Source organism: Myxocyprinus asiaticus, chromosome 27 (genome assembly GCF_019703515.2).
Source record: "Myxocyprinus asiaticus isolate MX2 ecotype Aquarium Trade chromosome 27, UBuf_Myxa_2, whole genome shotgun sequence".
Classification (NCBI taxonomy): Eukaryota; Metazoa; Chordata; class Actinopteri; order Cypriniformes; family Catostomidae; genus Myxocyprinus; species Myxocyprinus asiaticus.
This window is the reverse complement of record NC_059370.1, coordinates 1,237,570-1,255,660: the sequence shown is the minus strand read 5'-3', so window position 1 is coordinate 1,255,660 and position 18,091 is coordinate 1,237,570. Positions and strand designations below refer to the sequence as shown.

Here is an 18,091-nt window from a genome sequence, read left to right as displayed (position 1 = left end):
ATGACTCACGTCCTTTAGTGTGATGATGTTGGGATGCTGTCCGTACCGCATCAGTATCTCTATCTCCTCTGACGGGTCTCGCTTGCTTTTGTCAATAATCTGGCAGAACATGTTTATGTTAAACGTACAGACTCTTCTGGAACAGGAGAAATGACTGCCGTGGGTTGCCGTGTGTCTCACCTTGACAGCGAACTCCATGGCAGTCACTCTGTGAATGCAGCGTTTGCAGATGGAGTATGAGCCCACACCGATATCCTCCTTCAACTCGTACACATCAGAGAACTGAGCTGAGCCGCTATGCATCTGACTCAACAAACAACTGACTTACACACAGCTTTCTTCAATCCAAAATTTAAAAAATGATCCAAAAACAGAAAAAAAAAAAAAGAAAAAAAAAACTAAAAGTGTACTGAATTCTTGGGCATATACACATATTTATACTATTTTATTGCAAAACAAAATATAATATATATTTTCAAAAAAAAAAAAAAAATATTTAGGGGGGGCCTAGGTAGCTCAGTGGTAAAGACGCTGGCTACCACCCCTGGAGTTCACTAGTTCGAATCCCAGGGGGCGTGCTGAGTGACTCCAGCCAGGTCTCCTAAGCAACCAAATTGGCCTGGTTGCTAGGGAGGGTAGAGTCACATGGGGTAACCTCCTCGTGATCGCTATAATGTGGTTCGTTCTCGGTGGGGCGCGTGGTGAGTTGAGCGTGGTGGATGGCGTGAAGCAACACGCTCAACAAGCCACGTGACAAGATGTGCGGGTTGACGATCTCAGACGCGGAGGCAACTGGGATTCGTCCTCTGCCACCCAGACTGAGGCGAATCACTACGTGACCACAAGGACTTAAAAGCACATTGGGAATTGGGCATTCCAAATTGAGAGGAAAAAAAAAAAAACTCTTTATTTAGAGGTATGAAAATTAACATGTAAACGTATGTGATCAATGAAATATTCAGACCAGCTGTACATTATCCCTTAACATACTGAAGTATAAGACAGATAGACATTTTTTTTTTCACTAAATACTTATAGCTTTGACCACTTTGCTATTATTATAAAATGTGGAAAACTTTATTGTTAAGCAATCAGGGATGCAAACTCATGAGGGGCAAAAAAGTGAGATGATCACAGGTCCATGAAGGTTTTTTTTTTTAAACTGAATAACCTTAAAACACCCATATCAAGGGAGTTTTAATGATCAAGTATGGCAAATTAACTGCACAGTTTTACAGAATTAGCTGTAAAAATAAAGGGCATCTTGCTTCTGTTTCACACATAAATACAAAAGACAGAGCACAAGCTAGTCTTTTAAAAAAAGAAACATTTAATCAATTACAATAATGACAAATGTGTACAATTTTATCTTTTATATCTGCTTGTGTGTACAGTATCTTTTATTAGTGGGATTTTTGCCTCAAGTCTTTTGAAATTGTTCACCAAGATTCTTTCAGATTCATGTACCGTTTCATTCAGTGACCATTTCTGGAGATGCCAGCAGGTGGAGACAAATGAGTGTCTTATGTGCTTTGAGTGAGTAACTTAATCATTCTAATTCAAATGAATGTTAAAACACTGAGTCTTTCAACTGAAACAACCGAAAACAAGCTTGTCCTTTTTATTTATTCCTGTCAACAAATCTACCAAGACACATTATTGGAGTGTTCAAGCAGTATAAAACAAATCTGATCTATCATTTTCCTCCTAACTTCTGAGCCTCACATTGACAAAAAAAAAAAAAAAAAAAAAGCAATAATAGTCTAATAATAATCATTATGTAAGGGGGAGGCCAGCCAATGGCCCAAGGACGGTATCCAATGGCAAAAAAGTTATTTCGTTCCAATTAAATAACTATATTACTCATTTTATGATCCCCGTTTATTTTATCTGACTCCAATTATAAAAGTTTCCAAGGATATATTAATGTTCCAATCTTAATTATTATTATTAAATTTGGTTTAACATTTGATCATTGTATTTAACTCTATTTTATATTGTACTCATTCATTCGGATTCCTGTCGCTTAGAGAGTCTCGCGCCAGCCGTGTATGCAGATCTCACGGTCACAAATATGCCAGTATTGGTCATTAAAACAGTAATTGACTAAATACTAATTATGTGGCTGCTCATGCTTGCTCTTAGATAGTAAACACTTAATTAGAGTAACATTCTTTCTACCCAGAGGTCATGACCAACATTACCTAAGTTAAAATAGCTTTATATAATCATGCCATAGTTTCCTATGTACACTTAGCAAGAAAATATTACAATAACCAGAGGTTTAGACTTCACCCTATTTAGGCTTGGTCGACAACTTCATGTTGTCCTAAACGGATATTCCATATCGAGCCTGTACATTCTAAGTATACTTGGACTAATGCCAATTTGTTAGGCGGAACTCTAAAGTCTTAGACGGTGTGCCCCATGCTCCACTCAGAACTGAGCTTTAGTCCGCTACTAACCTGGTCGTAGATTTGCGGAAACATGGACTTAACGTAATCTACTAAAGACAATAATTTCAGAGTAAATTAGAATAAACTCAAATGTAACAATTTATTTACCAGGTAAAATAATATATTCATCAATTCCAATTAGACAATAATAAGTCAAATTTAAACATTTATCAATAAGAATTGCATATCTGGTAGAGAAACTACACACATCAATTGTGCGGGAGATCTGACTATGGATTCCCAGAGCTCCTTTGCCATCTCTCCTTAAGTACCAAACGATTCTATTGTTATTTCAGATGTGTGTGTTTGATGTTATTCAGGATTTGGTTTACAATTAAGGGGTTTGAAGGTAGACCTTTGAAACTTGTGATTGAGTAGGTCGTTTGATGTTTACAAAGAATGCACCTAATCTGCATACAGCATATGGTTCCTGTGAGAGACCTGGGAGGGGCATGCCCCTGATAGAATACAGTAAGTTCTTAAATCTTACTTGTGATTTGACCTTGCTGAAGGGGAATGAGACCAGTTGCACTGAGACCTCTTGAATGATACCAAACATGTACGATCAGAAAACCTTTTACATTACAAGACAGGATAATTCATAACTTAGTTTTTGGTGACCCGAAATTGAGAGAGGGGGCAGATGTGAGTGATATTTGCATTTTATGGTCCTTAATCAGTAGGGTGCGTTGTCTCAGGTGGAGATGCTCTTCTGTATGAGAGTTTTATGACATTGGCTCTCACAGAGCCTTTGACTTTTACCGGAAATAGCGCCTTTTGGGCATAGACATTCTGGTGCCAGCCGTACAATTATGAGTTTCAGTAACATCCTTATGTCATTGTAATGACACTTTTACACCTTTATATAGAGCTGAATGATTTGGACGAAAAAAAGAACTGTTTTCTATAATACCTTAAATCTTAGTATTAAGTTTGTTTTGTTTGTTTACCCTAACCTTATTTTAAATGTTTAGTTAGTGTATTTCATGTTGAATTTCCTGTTTCACTCAGAAATACTAAAATTGGTAATAGAAATGTTTAAAAGAAATATTATCAGGCTTTACCTCCAGATGGGCAGAAAACACTTTATTTTACAATTATTATTATTCATTAGTAATGTACGGTATTTCTGTGATAATTTTTTAACTTGCATATGGCATTGTTATGCATACAGTTTTGGCCAAAAATATTGCCACCCTTGGTAAATACGAGTAAAGAAGGCTGTGAAAACAAATCTGCATTGTTTATCCTTTTCATCATTCATTTAAAAAATTCACAAAAATCTAACCTTTAACTGAAGTAAAACAATTGAAAGAGGGGAAATATCTTATTATCAAATAAATATTTTTCTCCAAAACGCATTGGCCATAATTATCGGCACCCTTTTATTCAATACTTTTTGCAACCTCCCTTTGCCAAGATAACAGTTCTGAGTCTTCTTTTATAATGTCTAATGAGGTTGGAGAACATATGGCAAGGGATCCGAGACCATTCATCCATACAGAATCTCTCCAGATCCTTCAAATTCAGAGGTCCATGCTGGTGGACTCTCTTCTTCAGTTCACCCCACAGGTTTTCTATGGGGTTCAGGTCAGGGGACTGGCAGATGGCCATGGCAGAACATTGACTTTGTGGTCAGTGAACCATTTTTGTGTTGATTTTGATGTTTGTTTTGGATCATTGTCCTGCTGGAAGAGTCAACCAGGGTAAGATTTCTAGCTTTTATTTTTCATCTGTTGGTATTTGATAGAGTCCATGATGCCGTGTATCCGAACAAGATGTCCAGGACCTCTGGCAGAAAAACAGCCCCACAACATTAAAGATCCAGCACCATATTTAACCGTGGGCATTGGGTGCTTGAGTTTGTTGTTGGATGAGAGCAGAGGCTTTTTTCTTGAAACCCTCCCAAAAAACTTGTGGTGATGTAGATGGGATATGAATGGAAATATACTTCAGATATATTTTACTCATAAAAATTTCTAGGGGTGCCAATAATTGTGGCAAACTTGTTTATCAAAAGGATAAACAATGCAAAAAAAAATTCACAGCCTTCTTTGCTCATATTTACTACCACTGTAGTATCTTGTAGTGGCCAAACATAGGTTGAATTACGCAAATTTGCAATTAAAGTTAATCTGGAGTGTTCAGCACACATTAGTACTCTGAACCAAACTCGGTAAGTCCTCGTGGTGGTGCGGTTACTCACCTCAATCCGGGTGGCGGAGGACAAGTCTCAGTTGCCTCCGCTTCTGAGACAGTCAATCCATGCATCTCATCACGTGGCTCGTTGTGCATGACGCCGCGGAGACTCACAGCATGTGGAGGCTCATGCTACTCTCCGCAATCCACGCACAACTTACCATGCGCCCCACTGAGAGCAAGAACCACTAATCGTGACCGCGAGGAGGTTACCCCATGTGACTCTACCCTCCCTAGCACCCGGACCAATTTGGTTGCTTAGGAGACCTGGCTGGAGTCACTCAGCACACCATGGATTTGAACTCGCGACTCCAGGGGTGGTAGTCAGCATCAATACTCACTGAGCTACACACTATGTTAGTCAGATTTTATTTTTTTTAATTATATATTTTGCTTAAATCTTATCCACGAGTGGTCTCCCCTTTCATGTTACTCTACCTTGAGCCAGGTGGTTTATAACACTCAGTACTAACGGTACTGCAGAAACACTGGTATTGCTACAGCATTTTTATTTTAGCATCGACTTGGTACTGAAGTACCGGTGCTTTTGACATCATTAGCTTAGAGTATGTGAAATACACTGTCTCCTGTTTACATGCACTTAGCATTCAGAACTATTTATTTATTTTTTAATAAATCAAGCCCTCGCGTTTTGATAATCGCAATTTAGATTTTATTTCCATTAAGGTGACCCATTTTGGTTACAAACCGGGAATTTCGCCGAAAGGTGAGCAGTTTGCATCCCTGAGCAACAACAATGATGATACGAATGAGTAGGTGTGCCCATCCTTTTGACTGGTAGTGTACTGTATATAAGCCTATAAATGAAATATTATCATAGTTGTACCAAGGTTAGTGGTTTACCTGAACTATGGGGAGGATGCTGACTAGAGGGGCATTTTTGCTTTCATCCAATGATGCTGGAGCTACAAAACTGAAGCCTTTGAAGAGCTGGTGAGCATTAGCACTGGGAGGAATGCCTGGTGAGTCTGTTCATAGAAACACACACACACACACACACACACAAAACACAAGTGTCAGTGAAGAAACTGAGCAGAATCATCTCGTCTGTGGCAGGGCATGCAACAGCTGATAATGTCATCATCATTTGGGAGTTGGTACCTTTGGGAGTTTTGGCAGTGAATTCTGGGTCAAAGCAGAATGTGTCGTCTGGTTTCCCTGCGGCAGGTTTGAACGGAGGCTGAAGTTCTCTCCGGTACAATTTCTGTAAAACAAAAACCACACACAGGCACAATAAACACCTACAAGAAAACATGTTCTACCCATCTAGAGGTAAAGCCTGAAATTATTTAATTTAAAATTTTTTAATACCAATTTTAGTATTTCTGAGTGAAACAGGACATTCAACATATAATACACTAACTGAACATTAAAATAAGGTTAGGGTAAACAAAAATGTTTTTCTTTCTTTTTTTTTTTTTGGGGGGGGGGATTTTTCCCCTTTTTCTCCCAATTTGGAATGCCCAATTCCCAATGCGCTCTAAGTCCTCGTGGTGGCGTAGTGATTCGCGTCAGTCCGGGTGGCGGAGGACGAATCCCAGTTGCCTCCACGTCTGAGACAGTCAACCCGCGCATCTTATCACGTGGCTTGTTGAGCGCGTTGCCACGGAGACATAGCACGTGTGGAGGCTTCACGCCATCCACCGCGGCAACCACGCTCAACGCACCACGCGCCCCACTGAGAACAAACCACATTATAGCGACCACGAGGAGGTTACCCTATGTGACTCTACCCTCCCTAGCAACCGGGCCAATTTGGTTGCTTAGGAGACCTGGCTGGAGTCACTCAGCACGCCCTGGGATTCGAACTAGCGAGAACTAGCCAACTCCAGGGGTGGTAGTCAGTGTATTTTACCACTGAGCTACCCAGGCCCCACAAAAATGTTTTCTCTGAAATAATATGCACTGACGAATCATGCACAATAAGAACAGAAGTGCATTAAGAAAGCAATTAAGGTACAAATTTTGTTCATGTTGATTTTAAATGTAATCTGAAATTGAGGTGAACTGGATGACACTCTCTCTAGGAAGGGTCTCTTCTCCCCTTCAAGGTCAATGGAACACTGCTGGTCTTTCAAGATGCAGCTCACTGTGGTCATTAGACAAACACAGCAAGATCTGGCACTCTGCCTGGCCGTCTGCCACACACACACACACACTGAAGCGATGGAGAATGGGGCATTAGCATAAGTGCAGTTTAGCTTATGTAACGGCGGGATAACTGATCCTTACATTCCAGTCTATGTTAGAGAAAAATGCATGTCGTTTAATCTCCTCCACTCCGTCAGGACCTGCCCCTGAAACACACCAAAAGTCAGCTTACGATGATGACTAATGGTTGTATCACTTATATCAAATGAAATGTTTCCAAGTTCTACAAGCCTTGGTCTTTTGATATGATGGAATGCAGGTGACTTACCTAAACGATTTGATGGATTTCTTTTGAAGAGCATTCGTAAAAGACTTTGTGCTTCCAAACTTAAAAACTGTGGCATTCCCAGCTTTGCTCTGATGTAAAAAAGGGCAAAAAATAAAAATAAAAGCAATGTTACCAGAATTTTATCTGGATGGTCATCATGGCCATCAAACAAATTATCTTTGCTTGAGTGGTAAAATTCCATTTTGGTTCGTCAGTTTACCAGTCAATTCACTTTTTCAATTTGGCACCCTTATAAAACATTTGACAAATTAAGCATCACAGGAATGTTTGAACAGCTACACTTACTTGAGAATCATGTTCATTGTCTCGTTCCTGTCTTTTCCTTGAAATGGTAATGTTCCGGTCAGCATTTCAAACTGGGGGGGGTGGGGGGGGAGAAAGAAATAACCATTAAATGCAATGGCCAGTTGCATTTACCTGGGTGAATGATCACAGCATTGCAGATTGCACGAGATTTCACACCTACTAGTGGTTGGCAAATGACAATGGTAATGTAGGCATGCCACAACTGGTCAATAAATACCACATTTACCATCAACAAACATTTACTTCCTATGCTTTTGACAAACATTAGATAGAGCTAGCATACAGATTAGCTCTGTTCAGGCTAGCCATAGTGCAAGTGTTCAACTCAGCTGTTGATTCCTTTTCGGTTAGGTAACCAATATCCTAAATTGGAACCATTTCTTTCTAGGTCTTGTTGGTTAATTGATTAAGGAGGAAGAAAAGCATGGCCGGGTTTAAGAGGGGCTAGGGGCAACTTCACCTCGTTGTTCAAGCCCAAAGTATACTTCTGTCAAACGCAAACACTAGGCGTCTGCGTACAGGATGCGTGACACAAATTTTATCACCAGAAGAGTGCTCAAGCACTGAACATGTGCACCACAATGTTTTGTAACAGAGCATACTCTGAACGAGCAGCATGCATCTGGAAATATTTGCACTGCTTAGTGGGTCAACAATGTTGTAACACAGTTGAGCGGTTGCTGTCACGAAGAAGCACTAGAAGATGTAATCACCGCTAAACAAGAGATGAATGTCAGGAGCATGTGTTCGAGGGGGTCAGGGGATACCTGCATTTGTATAACTTGAGTCTGGAGGAATATAAAGACATCTTTATGGGTCTAACTCCTGAAGAGTAATAGTCCAGTGTCTCATAGCACACATGCTCCCATAGTCAAGTATAGTTTGAAAGGTTCAACTTTACGCAGATGCTAAGCCTTCACATCAAAAAGGAAGTATACTTTGGGCTTGACTCTTTATGATAAAAATAATCATGAAGCACGCTCAGTCTGCTTTGGTATGATACATGCCCACAGAGCCTTGATGCAGTTTGTGCAATTTATCGCCAGCTCAGATGGTCAACGCTCGTACAACAAGTGTCATGTCGAGGAGATTCTTGAGCAGACTGTGTTGGAATAAACTGGCCCTTTGCTCTCTATGCCCACTGGTTATTCACAGTATTACTCTTTACTTTACTAGAGACTGACATGGCATTAGAGCCCGGTGCTAGCTGGGCAGAGCAGATGGATTGTCTCAAGGTGGTGTGCAAGATGGAGTCCTTGTACTCTGTTTTTCATTGTTAATCACAATTAATGCCTCATGGCAGTAATGGGTGAAGATGATGAGTCCTTAACAAAGAGGATCACAGTTTGTCTGAAGAGCAAAAGTAAGTAGTAGGGCAGTTTATTGTCCTGTACGAATGATCAGCTAAGAACTTGCACATGGACTAGTCCACACCACCTCTGATTCGGAAATTCACTAGGTTAGTGGGATTTTTGCCTTCCCCTGTGCTGGTTTTGCACCCAATTCACTAATGAAATTATGCAGATCAACAACGGCACAAACGCACCCACAAAATTGCTGCTAAAAGCAGTTTGCACAGCCAATTCAGATCTTACGGTCCGATTCTGAGGGCTATATAGCGGAGGATGCCGCAGACCACCGTATTTGACACACCCTGCCGGGACTGTACAGCATCACTTTGATCCAGATACCAGCATCATCTCTTAAACTTGCAGAACATGCACCTGACAACACAGCATCTGGATATATACCAGGTTATAACGCGCTTCTCCATCATTTGATCATTATTTGATTAATTACTGCTAATATGATAAATTGAAAATTTTCACAATCATCTCTTACACCTACTTTGATTTGGCGGTAATAGTGCAACCTAAATTGCATCAGACAATTTTTGTGAAAGAAGCGCAATCTACAATGAGCCTACTTTACATAGAAAGGAGGCAAGTTTGCGTGGAAAGGAATGACAATGACCTCATTTAAATACTCAAGAAGCAGTGCGATTTCAGTGCTGATTGCACCTGCTAAAATGGTTCATGAATAGGACGCAGGTTTTAGCACTGAAATACCACACGCAAAAGTAGTGCAACTATTTAGTGAATCTGCCCCTCTGTGTTTTCGGTTAAATTTTTTTCTGAATTCTGTTTTGAAAATTTAATTACATTTTGGAAAGATGATGAGCAGAAAGATAGTACTTTGAAGGGAGCATGGTATTACTGTAAGCATGTACCATACTATTCTACTACCAAAAAGCATTTTTTTCTTCTCCATTGAATATTTATGGCTTAAAAACATTTGTGCCCTGAATGGAGTGCCCAAGAGAAAAGATGGAAGAATTCAAATTGCATACTTCCTCACTGTTTCTCTCTTTGACAAATCATTATGCTCCCTCAGGAGTAGGGCTGGGCAATAATTTAAAACATAGCTCGATATTTTTCAGCCTATTGATGATTTGATATATATCTCGATAATTATGTATTTGCTTAATAATGGCTCGTTTTTTGTTTGTTTTTTTATCAGAGGAACCATCATTTCATCCAAACAGCCATTGTAGCCAAGTATATAAAATATTTAAGACATTAAATAAAAATCTAATAACTAGTTTTCCATTAAATAAACACAAGGGAGAATGAAATTGATATGCACTTTATATTTATATTTCATACACAATGATACATAGTAGCTTAATATAAAGCATTATTTACCTTCAAATGTTTTACTGCGCAAAGCTGCTTCACTGACTTATTTTTGAAACCCCAGCTGAACACTGCATAATACTAAATTATTACTGTGGGACACGTCAGGTTGACTATAATGTAATGATGAATTATCATTATTATATTTGTGTTATATAAAAGTAATACATTTCTGTCCTGTTTACTTGACCTGGGGGCTTTTATTTTGACACCAAAAGTGCTGTCGTATTTACTTCAACTTCACAAGGAGCTTTTATTTAGAAACAGAAAAGGCAATGTGTATTTGACAGTTTACAATGTTACACATTTCCTGAAATGCTGTAATCTCCTCCTTTTCTGTTATTCTGTGCCGTGTTTATAGATTTGTATAATTTATAACTGTTACTAATGTTTGGAATTGTGTGAATGCTTGAACCTGCATTACTTTTTCACAATGCCCAGATCAGCACGTCACTGGTTTGTTCTGAATCACACACAGACCATGTTTATCTGTCTTTAAATCAAAGCCTTTTGTGGATTAATAATCACATATGACCAATTTGCCATTTTGATGTTATTCTGTTTAACTGTGCAGCCCTGAAGGATCGTGAAATTAGTTTACTCATGCGCTCTTTATGAAACTTAATGCCCAAATGAAAGTACATTAAAATCATAGCGATATTCACGATATAGGTCAATTTTACATCATCAGCAAAATTATCTCAATTATATCATTAATATTCAATATATCTCAAAGTATGATTTAGTATGCAAGGGGACTGAGGGTACCCCAGAGAGACATGTAACAGCACACATTTCCAATCCAAACATCATATCGTTTACAGGACTACAGGATAAAAATCGCAAAAGGTCAGTGTGTGATGGGCTCCTACCATCAGTACGCCCAGAGACCACCAATCAGCACTCTGTGTGTGACCTCTTCTGTTGACCACCTCAGGGGCCATATATTCCACAGTGCCACAAAAAGAGTATGCTTTTTTGTCCTGATCTACGGATTCTTTACTGAGCCCAAAGTCTGTAAAAAACACAATGTCACATTAGTCATATTTGCATAAAGTAACAAAGCTCTAAATAAATAACCCCATTAGGGCACATCAAAGATGACAACTGTATATGACTCAATCATTTTGGAAGATACATTTAAGCAGTCTGAATAAAACACTGAAGTTTGAAACTAGTGATCGACCAATATGGGTTTTTTAATGGCCGATGCCGATATCCAGAGAGCAGGGTGGCCGATAGGCTGATACAATGCCAATATATCACACAACTTAACATAGTAAATAACAAACATAAAATTGCTAAAAAAAAAAAATTATAAACTCTTATTTAGCATTATATTTAATCAATTTCACACTAAACTTTAACTTTGTAAAAAAGAATCTAAAAAAATTATTTTGATTTTAAATGGTAGATAGCAGTTTCCTCTGATTTATGTTTAGTCATCAAATTTTAGTAATTTACTTGCACATGAAGAAATTGTTAATATATTAGGAAGGAGGAAATAACCGTACACACAGTATTCCAGCAACCATGGATGGCTTGTCCACGTTAGCAATCACATTTTCACCAAAAATACTGAATCAAACCAATTGCACATACAGTGCATAGTGAAGAAGACATTTACTTATAGCACACGTGAAGTGCTTTTACTTTGAAGTTGCACTCACGCTCATGCGGATCCAGCGCAAGCAGCAATCTCCTGACAGTTTAAACGGCTTCGGAATCAGAGGAACTTTTGATCCTGACCCTGAAGTTTTTGATTCTGGCTTATGGAATATGCACTTCAGAGAAAGATATTAGATGAACGCTTGACAGGAAGAAAATGCTAAATTTTCTTGAGGTTCGTGAATTATATCTGGTTAAACGAGATATCTGCATATTTGCAGATGGTATATAATAGAAGTTTTATTGATATATGCCTTTTATCATTTGAAAAGTTACAGGAAACTGATAAGGAGGAACTGTTAGAATACGTGCTTTAGAGGAAGATTTATGAGCGCTCCACATGATGCTGGATCCGATGAAGTTGTGTAAGGTTGGTAATGGATTGTGGTAAGTAGCATGAGCCTCCACATGCTGGGAGTCTCCGCAGTGTTTTGCACAACGAGCCACGTGATAAGATGCACGGACTGACGGTCTCAGAACTGGAGGCAACTGAGACTTATCCTCCGCCACCCGGACTGAGGTAACCGTGCCACCAAGAGGACCTACTAAGTAGTGGGAATTGGGCATTCCAAATTGGGTAGAAAAAAAAAAAAAAAATTACAGGGAACTGTTGAGTAGCGGCAGAATGAAACAGGTGAGCACTTTAACATTATGAGCTCAAACGCATCTGCCGCAGCACTGATAAGCAGACTGTTAAAATGAGACTGTGTTGCACATCGGTCTTTTATTGCAGTAACACAATGGCACGGTACAACAAAACAAACTGTGACTGGACATTTACATGTCTCAGTCGCTTCACATGCAAGCAGGCAGTTCTCAGCGCCCTCAAGAAACAAATTGTCCAAATGGGAAAATGTATCGGCCGATGCGATAATGAAAAAATTCAGAATATCAGCCGATATATCGGTCAGCCACTATCTGAAATATACTCTACACAAGTACAGGAATGAAATGCAAATGCTTGGCCAACATGTTGCCAAGCGTGCAGTCCTGCTATACGTGCTTAACATACATTCTTGCATTACAGTGGAGAAAAGAGATATCAGTATTCACAAAGGTAATAGAGCGCAACAGTCTGGTTCCAGAAGAAAAGATTCCATTCATTTTCTACAATGGCGAATTGTTTTTTAACAATAACTTATAAACCTTTAAAGACAGACGTACCCTGAGCTCTGAGTTTGTTGATCGATGGTACAGTGGTGTGAAAAAATGTTTGCCCCCTTCCTGATTTCTTATTTTTTTGCATGTTTGTCACACTTAAATGTTTCAGATCATCAAACAAGTTTAAATATTAGTCAAAGATAACACAAGTAAACACAAAATGCAGTTTTTAAATGAAGGTTGTTATTATTAAGGGAAAACAAAATCCAAACCTACATGGCCCTGTGTGAAAAAGTGTTTGCCCCACCTGTTAAAACATAACTTAACTGTGGTTTATCACACCTGAGTTCAATTTCTCTAGCCACACCCAGGCCTGATTACTGCCACACCTGTTCTCAATCAAGAAATCACTTAAATAGGACCTGCCTGACAAAGTGAAGTAGACCAAAAGATCTTCAAAAGCTAGACATCATGCCGAGATCCAAAGAAATTCAGGAACAAATGAGAAAGAAAGTAATTGAGATCTATCAGTCTGGAAAAGGTTATAAAGCCATTTCTAAAGCTTTGGGACTCCAGAGAACCACAGTGAGAGCCATTATCCACAAATGGCGAAAACATGGAACAGTGGTGAACCTTCCCAGGAGTGGCCGGCCGACCAAAATTACCCCAAGAGCGCAGCGACGACTCATCCAAGAGGTCACAAGAGACCCCACAGCAACATCCAAAGAACTGCAGGCCTCACTTGCCTCAGTTAAGATCAGTGTTCATGACTCCACCATAAGAAAGAGACTGGGCAAAAATGGCCTGCATGGCAGAGTTCCAAGACGAAAACCACTGCTGAGCAAAAAGAACATTAAGGCTCGTCTCATTTTTGCCAGAAAACATCTTGATGATCCCCAAGACTTTTGGGAAAATACTCTGTGGACTGACGAGACAAAAGTTGAACTTTTTGGAAGGTGTGTGTCCCCTTACATCTGGCGTAAAAGTAACACCGCATTTCAGAAAAAGAACATCATACCAACAGTAAAATATGGTGGTGGTAGTGTGATGGTCTGGGGCTGTTTTGCTGCTTCAGGACCTGGAAGACATGCTGTGATATATGGAACCATGAATTCTGCTGTCTACCAAAAAATCCTGAAGGAGAATGTCCGGCCATCTGTTCGTGACCTCAAGCTGAAGCGAACTTGGGTTCTGCAGCAGGACAATGATCCAAAACAAACCAGCAAGTCCACCTCTGAATGGCTGAAGAAAAACAAAATGAAGACTTTGGAGTGGCCTAGTCAAAGTCCTGACCTGAATCCTATTGAGATGCTGTGGCATGACCTTAAAAAGGCAGTTCATGCTCGAAAACCCTCCAATGTGGCTGAATTACAACAATTCTGCAAAGATGAGTGGGCCAAAATTCCTCCACAGCGCTGTAAAAGACTCATCGCAAGTTATTGCAAACGCTTGATTGCAGTTGTTGCTGCTAAGGGTGGCCCAACCAGTTATTAGGTTTAGGGGGCAATCACTTTTTCACACAGCGCCATGTAGGTTTGGATTTTGTTTTCCCTTAATAATAACAACCTTCATTTAAAAACTGCATTTTGTGTTTACTTGTGTTATCTTTGACTAATATTTAAACTTGTTTGATGATCTGAAACATTTAAGTGTGACAAACATGCAAAAAAATAAGAAATCAGGAAGGGGGCAAACACTTTTTCACACCACTGTATATGCTTCTGTTGAAGCCATTTCAACTTCATTAAAAAATAAAAACAGTGTTAGCGAAATAGCGAAATTCCTGATGAAGCTCTACACTAAAGTTCCTGAAGAGAAATATCCAACAATCACAGCAAAGCGTGCCAAAGAGCTCTGCAGCAACTGCCAACTCCCGTGATGCAATCGCACTTGAGATGCTCTCCCTACACTCTCAAACTTCTAATATATTTGTATATATCTGAATATTTAGCAATAAACTTAAAATGAAGTTTCTATACTTATATAATCAATAACTTCAACCAATCCTTTTTAATTCTAATAGTAATTCACGTTTCAAGCTGTCAACTTAAAATGTAAATGTTTGATGAATTTAAAAGGAAAATGCACATTCGAAGGCAAAAACTGAGTATTCAAATTTAGATGTGTGCCAAGCACTGATAATGACTTGTTTTTCTATGTAAACATTAGCTAGACAAATGTCTTTGACAGATGCGCCTGTCCAGCTATTTTGCCAGCATCTCGCACAGCATCACCATGGTTTTTAGATGCTGTGTAGGGTAAAAAGAAAGTCAACTTTTAAAAATACGTCTCAAGACACCTGCACTCTGTTATATTTGTTCCGCTGCATCAAGCTAAGCAGTCTCAACGACCCCTAAGCAATGTATTTTAAAACGCTGTGTCAAGTTGAAAGGAGTTCAAAATCAAAAAGCAGTGTTTCTGTCGTGCTCCGTCTAGCTTCCTGTTTGAATAGCCCATTGCAGCACTAGGCTCAGAAACGCCATTACATCAGAGTCTATGCTGCAAATGCCGCTTCACAAATGAGTTTAACTGAACACCACAACTACAGTTAAGTCAGAAGTTTACATCTACTTAGGCTGAAGTCATTAAAACTTATTTTTTTAACCACTCGACAGATTTCATATTAGCAAACTATAGTTTTGGCAAGTCGTTTAGGACATCTACTTTGTGCATGACATGAGTAATTTTTTCAACAATTGTTTTCAGACAGATTGTTTTACTTTTAATTGACTATAATCACAATTCCAGTGGGTCAAAAGTTTACATACACTAAGTTAACTGTGCCTTTAAGCAGCTTGGAAAATTCCAGAAAATGATGTCAAGCCTTTAGGCAATTAGCCAATTAGCTTCTGATAGGCTAATTGGAGTCAATTGGAGGTGTACCTGTGGATGTATTTTAAGGCCTACCTTCAAACTCAGTGCCTCTTTGCTTGACATCATGGGAAAATCAAAAGAAATCAGCCTCAGAACTCAGAGAAAAAAAAAAAAAAAAAAACTGTGGACCTCTACAAGTCTGGTTCATCCTTGGGAACAATTTCCAAATGCCTGAAGGCACCACATTCATCTGTACAAACAACAGTGCGCAAGTATAAATACCATGGGACCACACAGCCATCATACCGCTCAGGAAGGAGACGCATTCTGTCTCCTAGAGATGAACGTAGTTTGGTGCGAAAAGTGCGACTCAATCCCAGAACAACAACAAAGGATTTTGTGAAGATGCTGGAAAAAACAGGTAGACAAGTATCTATATCCACAGTAAAACGAGTCCTATATCGACATAACCTGAAAGGCTGCTCAGCAAGGAAGAAGCCACTGCTCCAAAACTACCGTAAAAAAGCCAGACTACAGTTTGCAAGAGCACATGGGGACAAAGATCTTACTTTTTGGAGAAATGTCCTCTGGTCTGATGAAACAAATATGAAAAAATATACTGTTTGGCTACAATGACCATCGTTATGTTTGGAGGAAAAAGAGTGAGGCTTGCCAACAGAAGAACACCATCCCAACCATGAAGCATGGGGGTGGCAGCATCTTGTGGGGGTGCTTTGCTGCAGGAGGGACTGGTGCACTTCACAAAATAGATGGCATGATTAGGAAAGAAAATTATGCGGATATATTGATCGATGTCTCAAGACATCAGTCAGGAAGTTAAAGCTTGGTCGCAAATGGGTCTTCCAAATGGTCAATGGCCCCAAGCATACCTCCAAAATTGTGGCAAAATGGCTTAAGGACAACAAAGTCAAGGTATAGGTCTCCTAAGCAACCAAGTTGGCCCGGTTGCTAGGGAAGGTAGTCACATGGGGTAACCTCCTCATGATCGTGATTAGTGATTCTCGCTCTCAATGGGGCGCGTGGTAAGTTGTCCGTGGATTGCGGAGGGTAGCATGAGCCTCCACATGCAGTCTCCGCATGGGCCATGCACAACGAGCCATGTGATAAGATGCGCGGATTGACGGTCTCAGAAGCGGAGGCAACTGAGACTTGTTCTCCACCACCCGGATTGAGGTAAGTAACTGCGCCACCTCGAGGACCTACTAAGTAGTGGGAATTGGGCATATCAAATTGGGAGAAAAGGGGATAAAAAAAAAGCATTGAAGTAGCCATCACAAAGCCCTGACCTCAATCCGATAGAAAATTTGTGGGCATAACTTAAAAAGCATGTGTGAGCAAGGAGGCCTACAAACCTGACACAGTTACAACAGTTCTGTCTGGAGGAATGGGCCAAAATTCCATCAACATATTGTGAGGAGCTTGTGGAAGGCTACCCAAAATGTTTGACCCAAGTTAAACTATTTAGAGGCAATGCTACCAAATAATATCAAAGTGTATGTAAACTTCTGACCCACTGGGAATGTGATGAAAGAAATAAAAGCTGAAATAAATAATTCTCTCTACTATTATTCTGACATTTCACATTCTTAAAATAAAGTAGTGATCCTAACTGACCTAAGACAGGGAATGTTTTCTAAGATTAAATGTCAGTAATTTTGAAAAACTGAGTTTAAATGTATTTTGGCTAAAGTGTATGTAAACTTCTGACTTCAAATATATGTGTACACTACCTGGGAATATTACTATCGTTGACAACTCTAATTTATGAAAAACTCTGTGGTACCATCACTATTTTTGAAGTTTGTTTTTTGCTGTGATTCACCTCGGTGCTGGCTGGTTTGGTACTAGGCTTTGAATACTTTTATGTAGGATTTTATGAAATCCCAAAGGAAAAAAAATATGGGAAATATACCAAATATGTTTGGAACCAAGATGGCTGAAAAAGTGAGTGGGCACTGTTGCACTATATAGAGTTAGTCAAAGCGTGCCGCATATCAGAACATAACGTGTGAAAAATCGAGCTTGTGTCACACAGTACAAGCGATGCATTCACATACTTGGGTAGATTATGTTTTGGACCTAATGGTAGATATAATACACATCAACTTTGCCTTGATATCTACATGCACAAATTCAACAGGCAGAGAGGTGATATAATAAGGTGACACAACAGTACGTACCTGTTAATTTGATATGTCCAGCTTCATCAAGCAAAATGCTGAAAATTAAGACCACATTTCTCCAATCCATATACAAAAATACAACAACAGTAACATAATAAGAGGGAGTATTCAAAAGTCCTCTTTATTATAATCTTGAACATAAGTTCTGTAAGATATGTCCATCTTTATTTCATAAAAGATCAAAGT

At 39.3% G+C, this 18,091-nt stretch overlaps 1 protein-coding gene across 7 annotated transcripts in view; it reads right to left on the bottom strand.

The window, feature by feature from the left end:
- LOC127418144 (ribosomal protein S6 kinase alpha-6) overlaps positions 1-18,091 on the bottom strand; it is a 49,745-nt gene that overhangs the window by 9,559 nt on the left and 22,095 nt on the right. For all 7 annotated transcript variants that reach the window (XM_051658553.1, XM_051658555.1, XM_051658550.1 and 4 more), the window contains 9 exons: positions 17,903-17,940; positions 10,991-11,133; positions 7,402-7,472; positions 7,096-7,184; positions 6,909-6,973; positions 5,778-5,880; positions 5,520-5,644; positions 181-303; positions 10-99 (listed from right to left, as the gene is read on the bottom strand). In XM_051658553.1, coding sequence (XP_051514513.1) covers positions 10-99; positions 181-303; positions 5,520-5,644; positions 5,778-5,880; positions 6,909-6,973; positions 7,096-7,184; positions 7,402-7,472; positions 10,991-11,133; positions 17,903-17,940 — 847 coding nt within the window. The remainder of the gene's footprint in view (positions 1-9; positions 100-180; positions 304-5,519; positions 5,645-5,777; positions 5,881-6,908; positions 6,974-7,095; positions 7,185-7,401; positions 7,473-10,990; positions 11,134-17,902; positions 17,941-18,091) is intronic.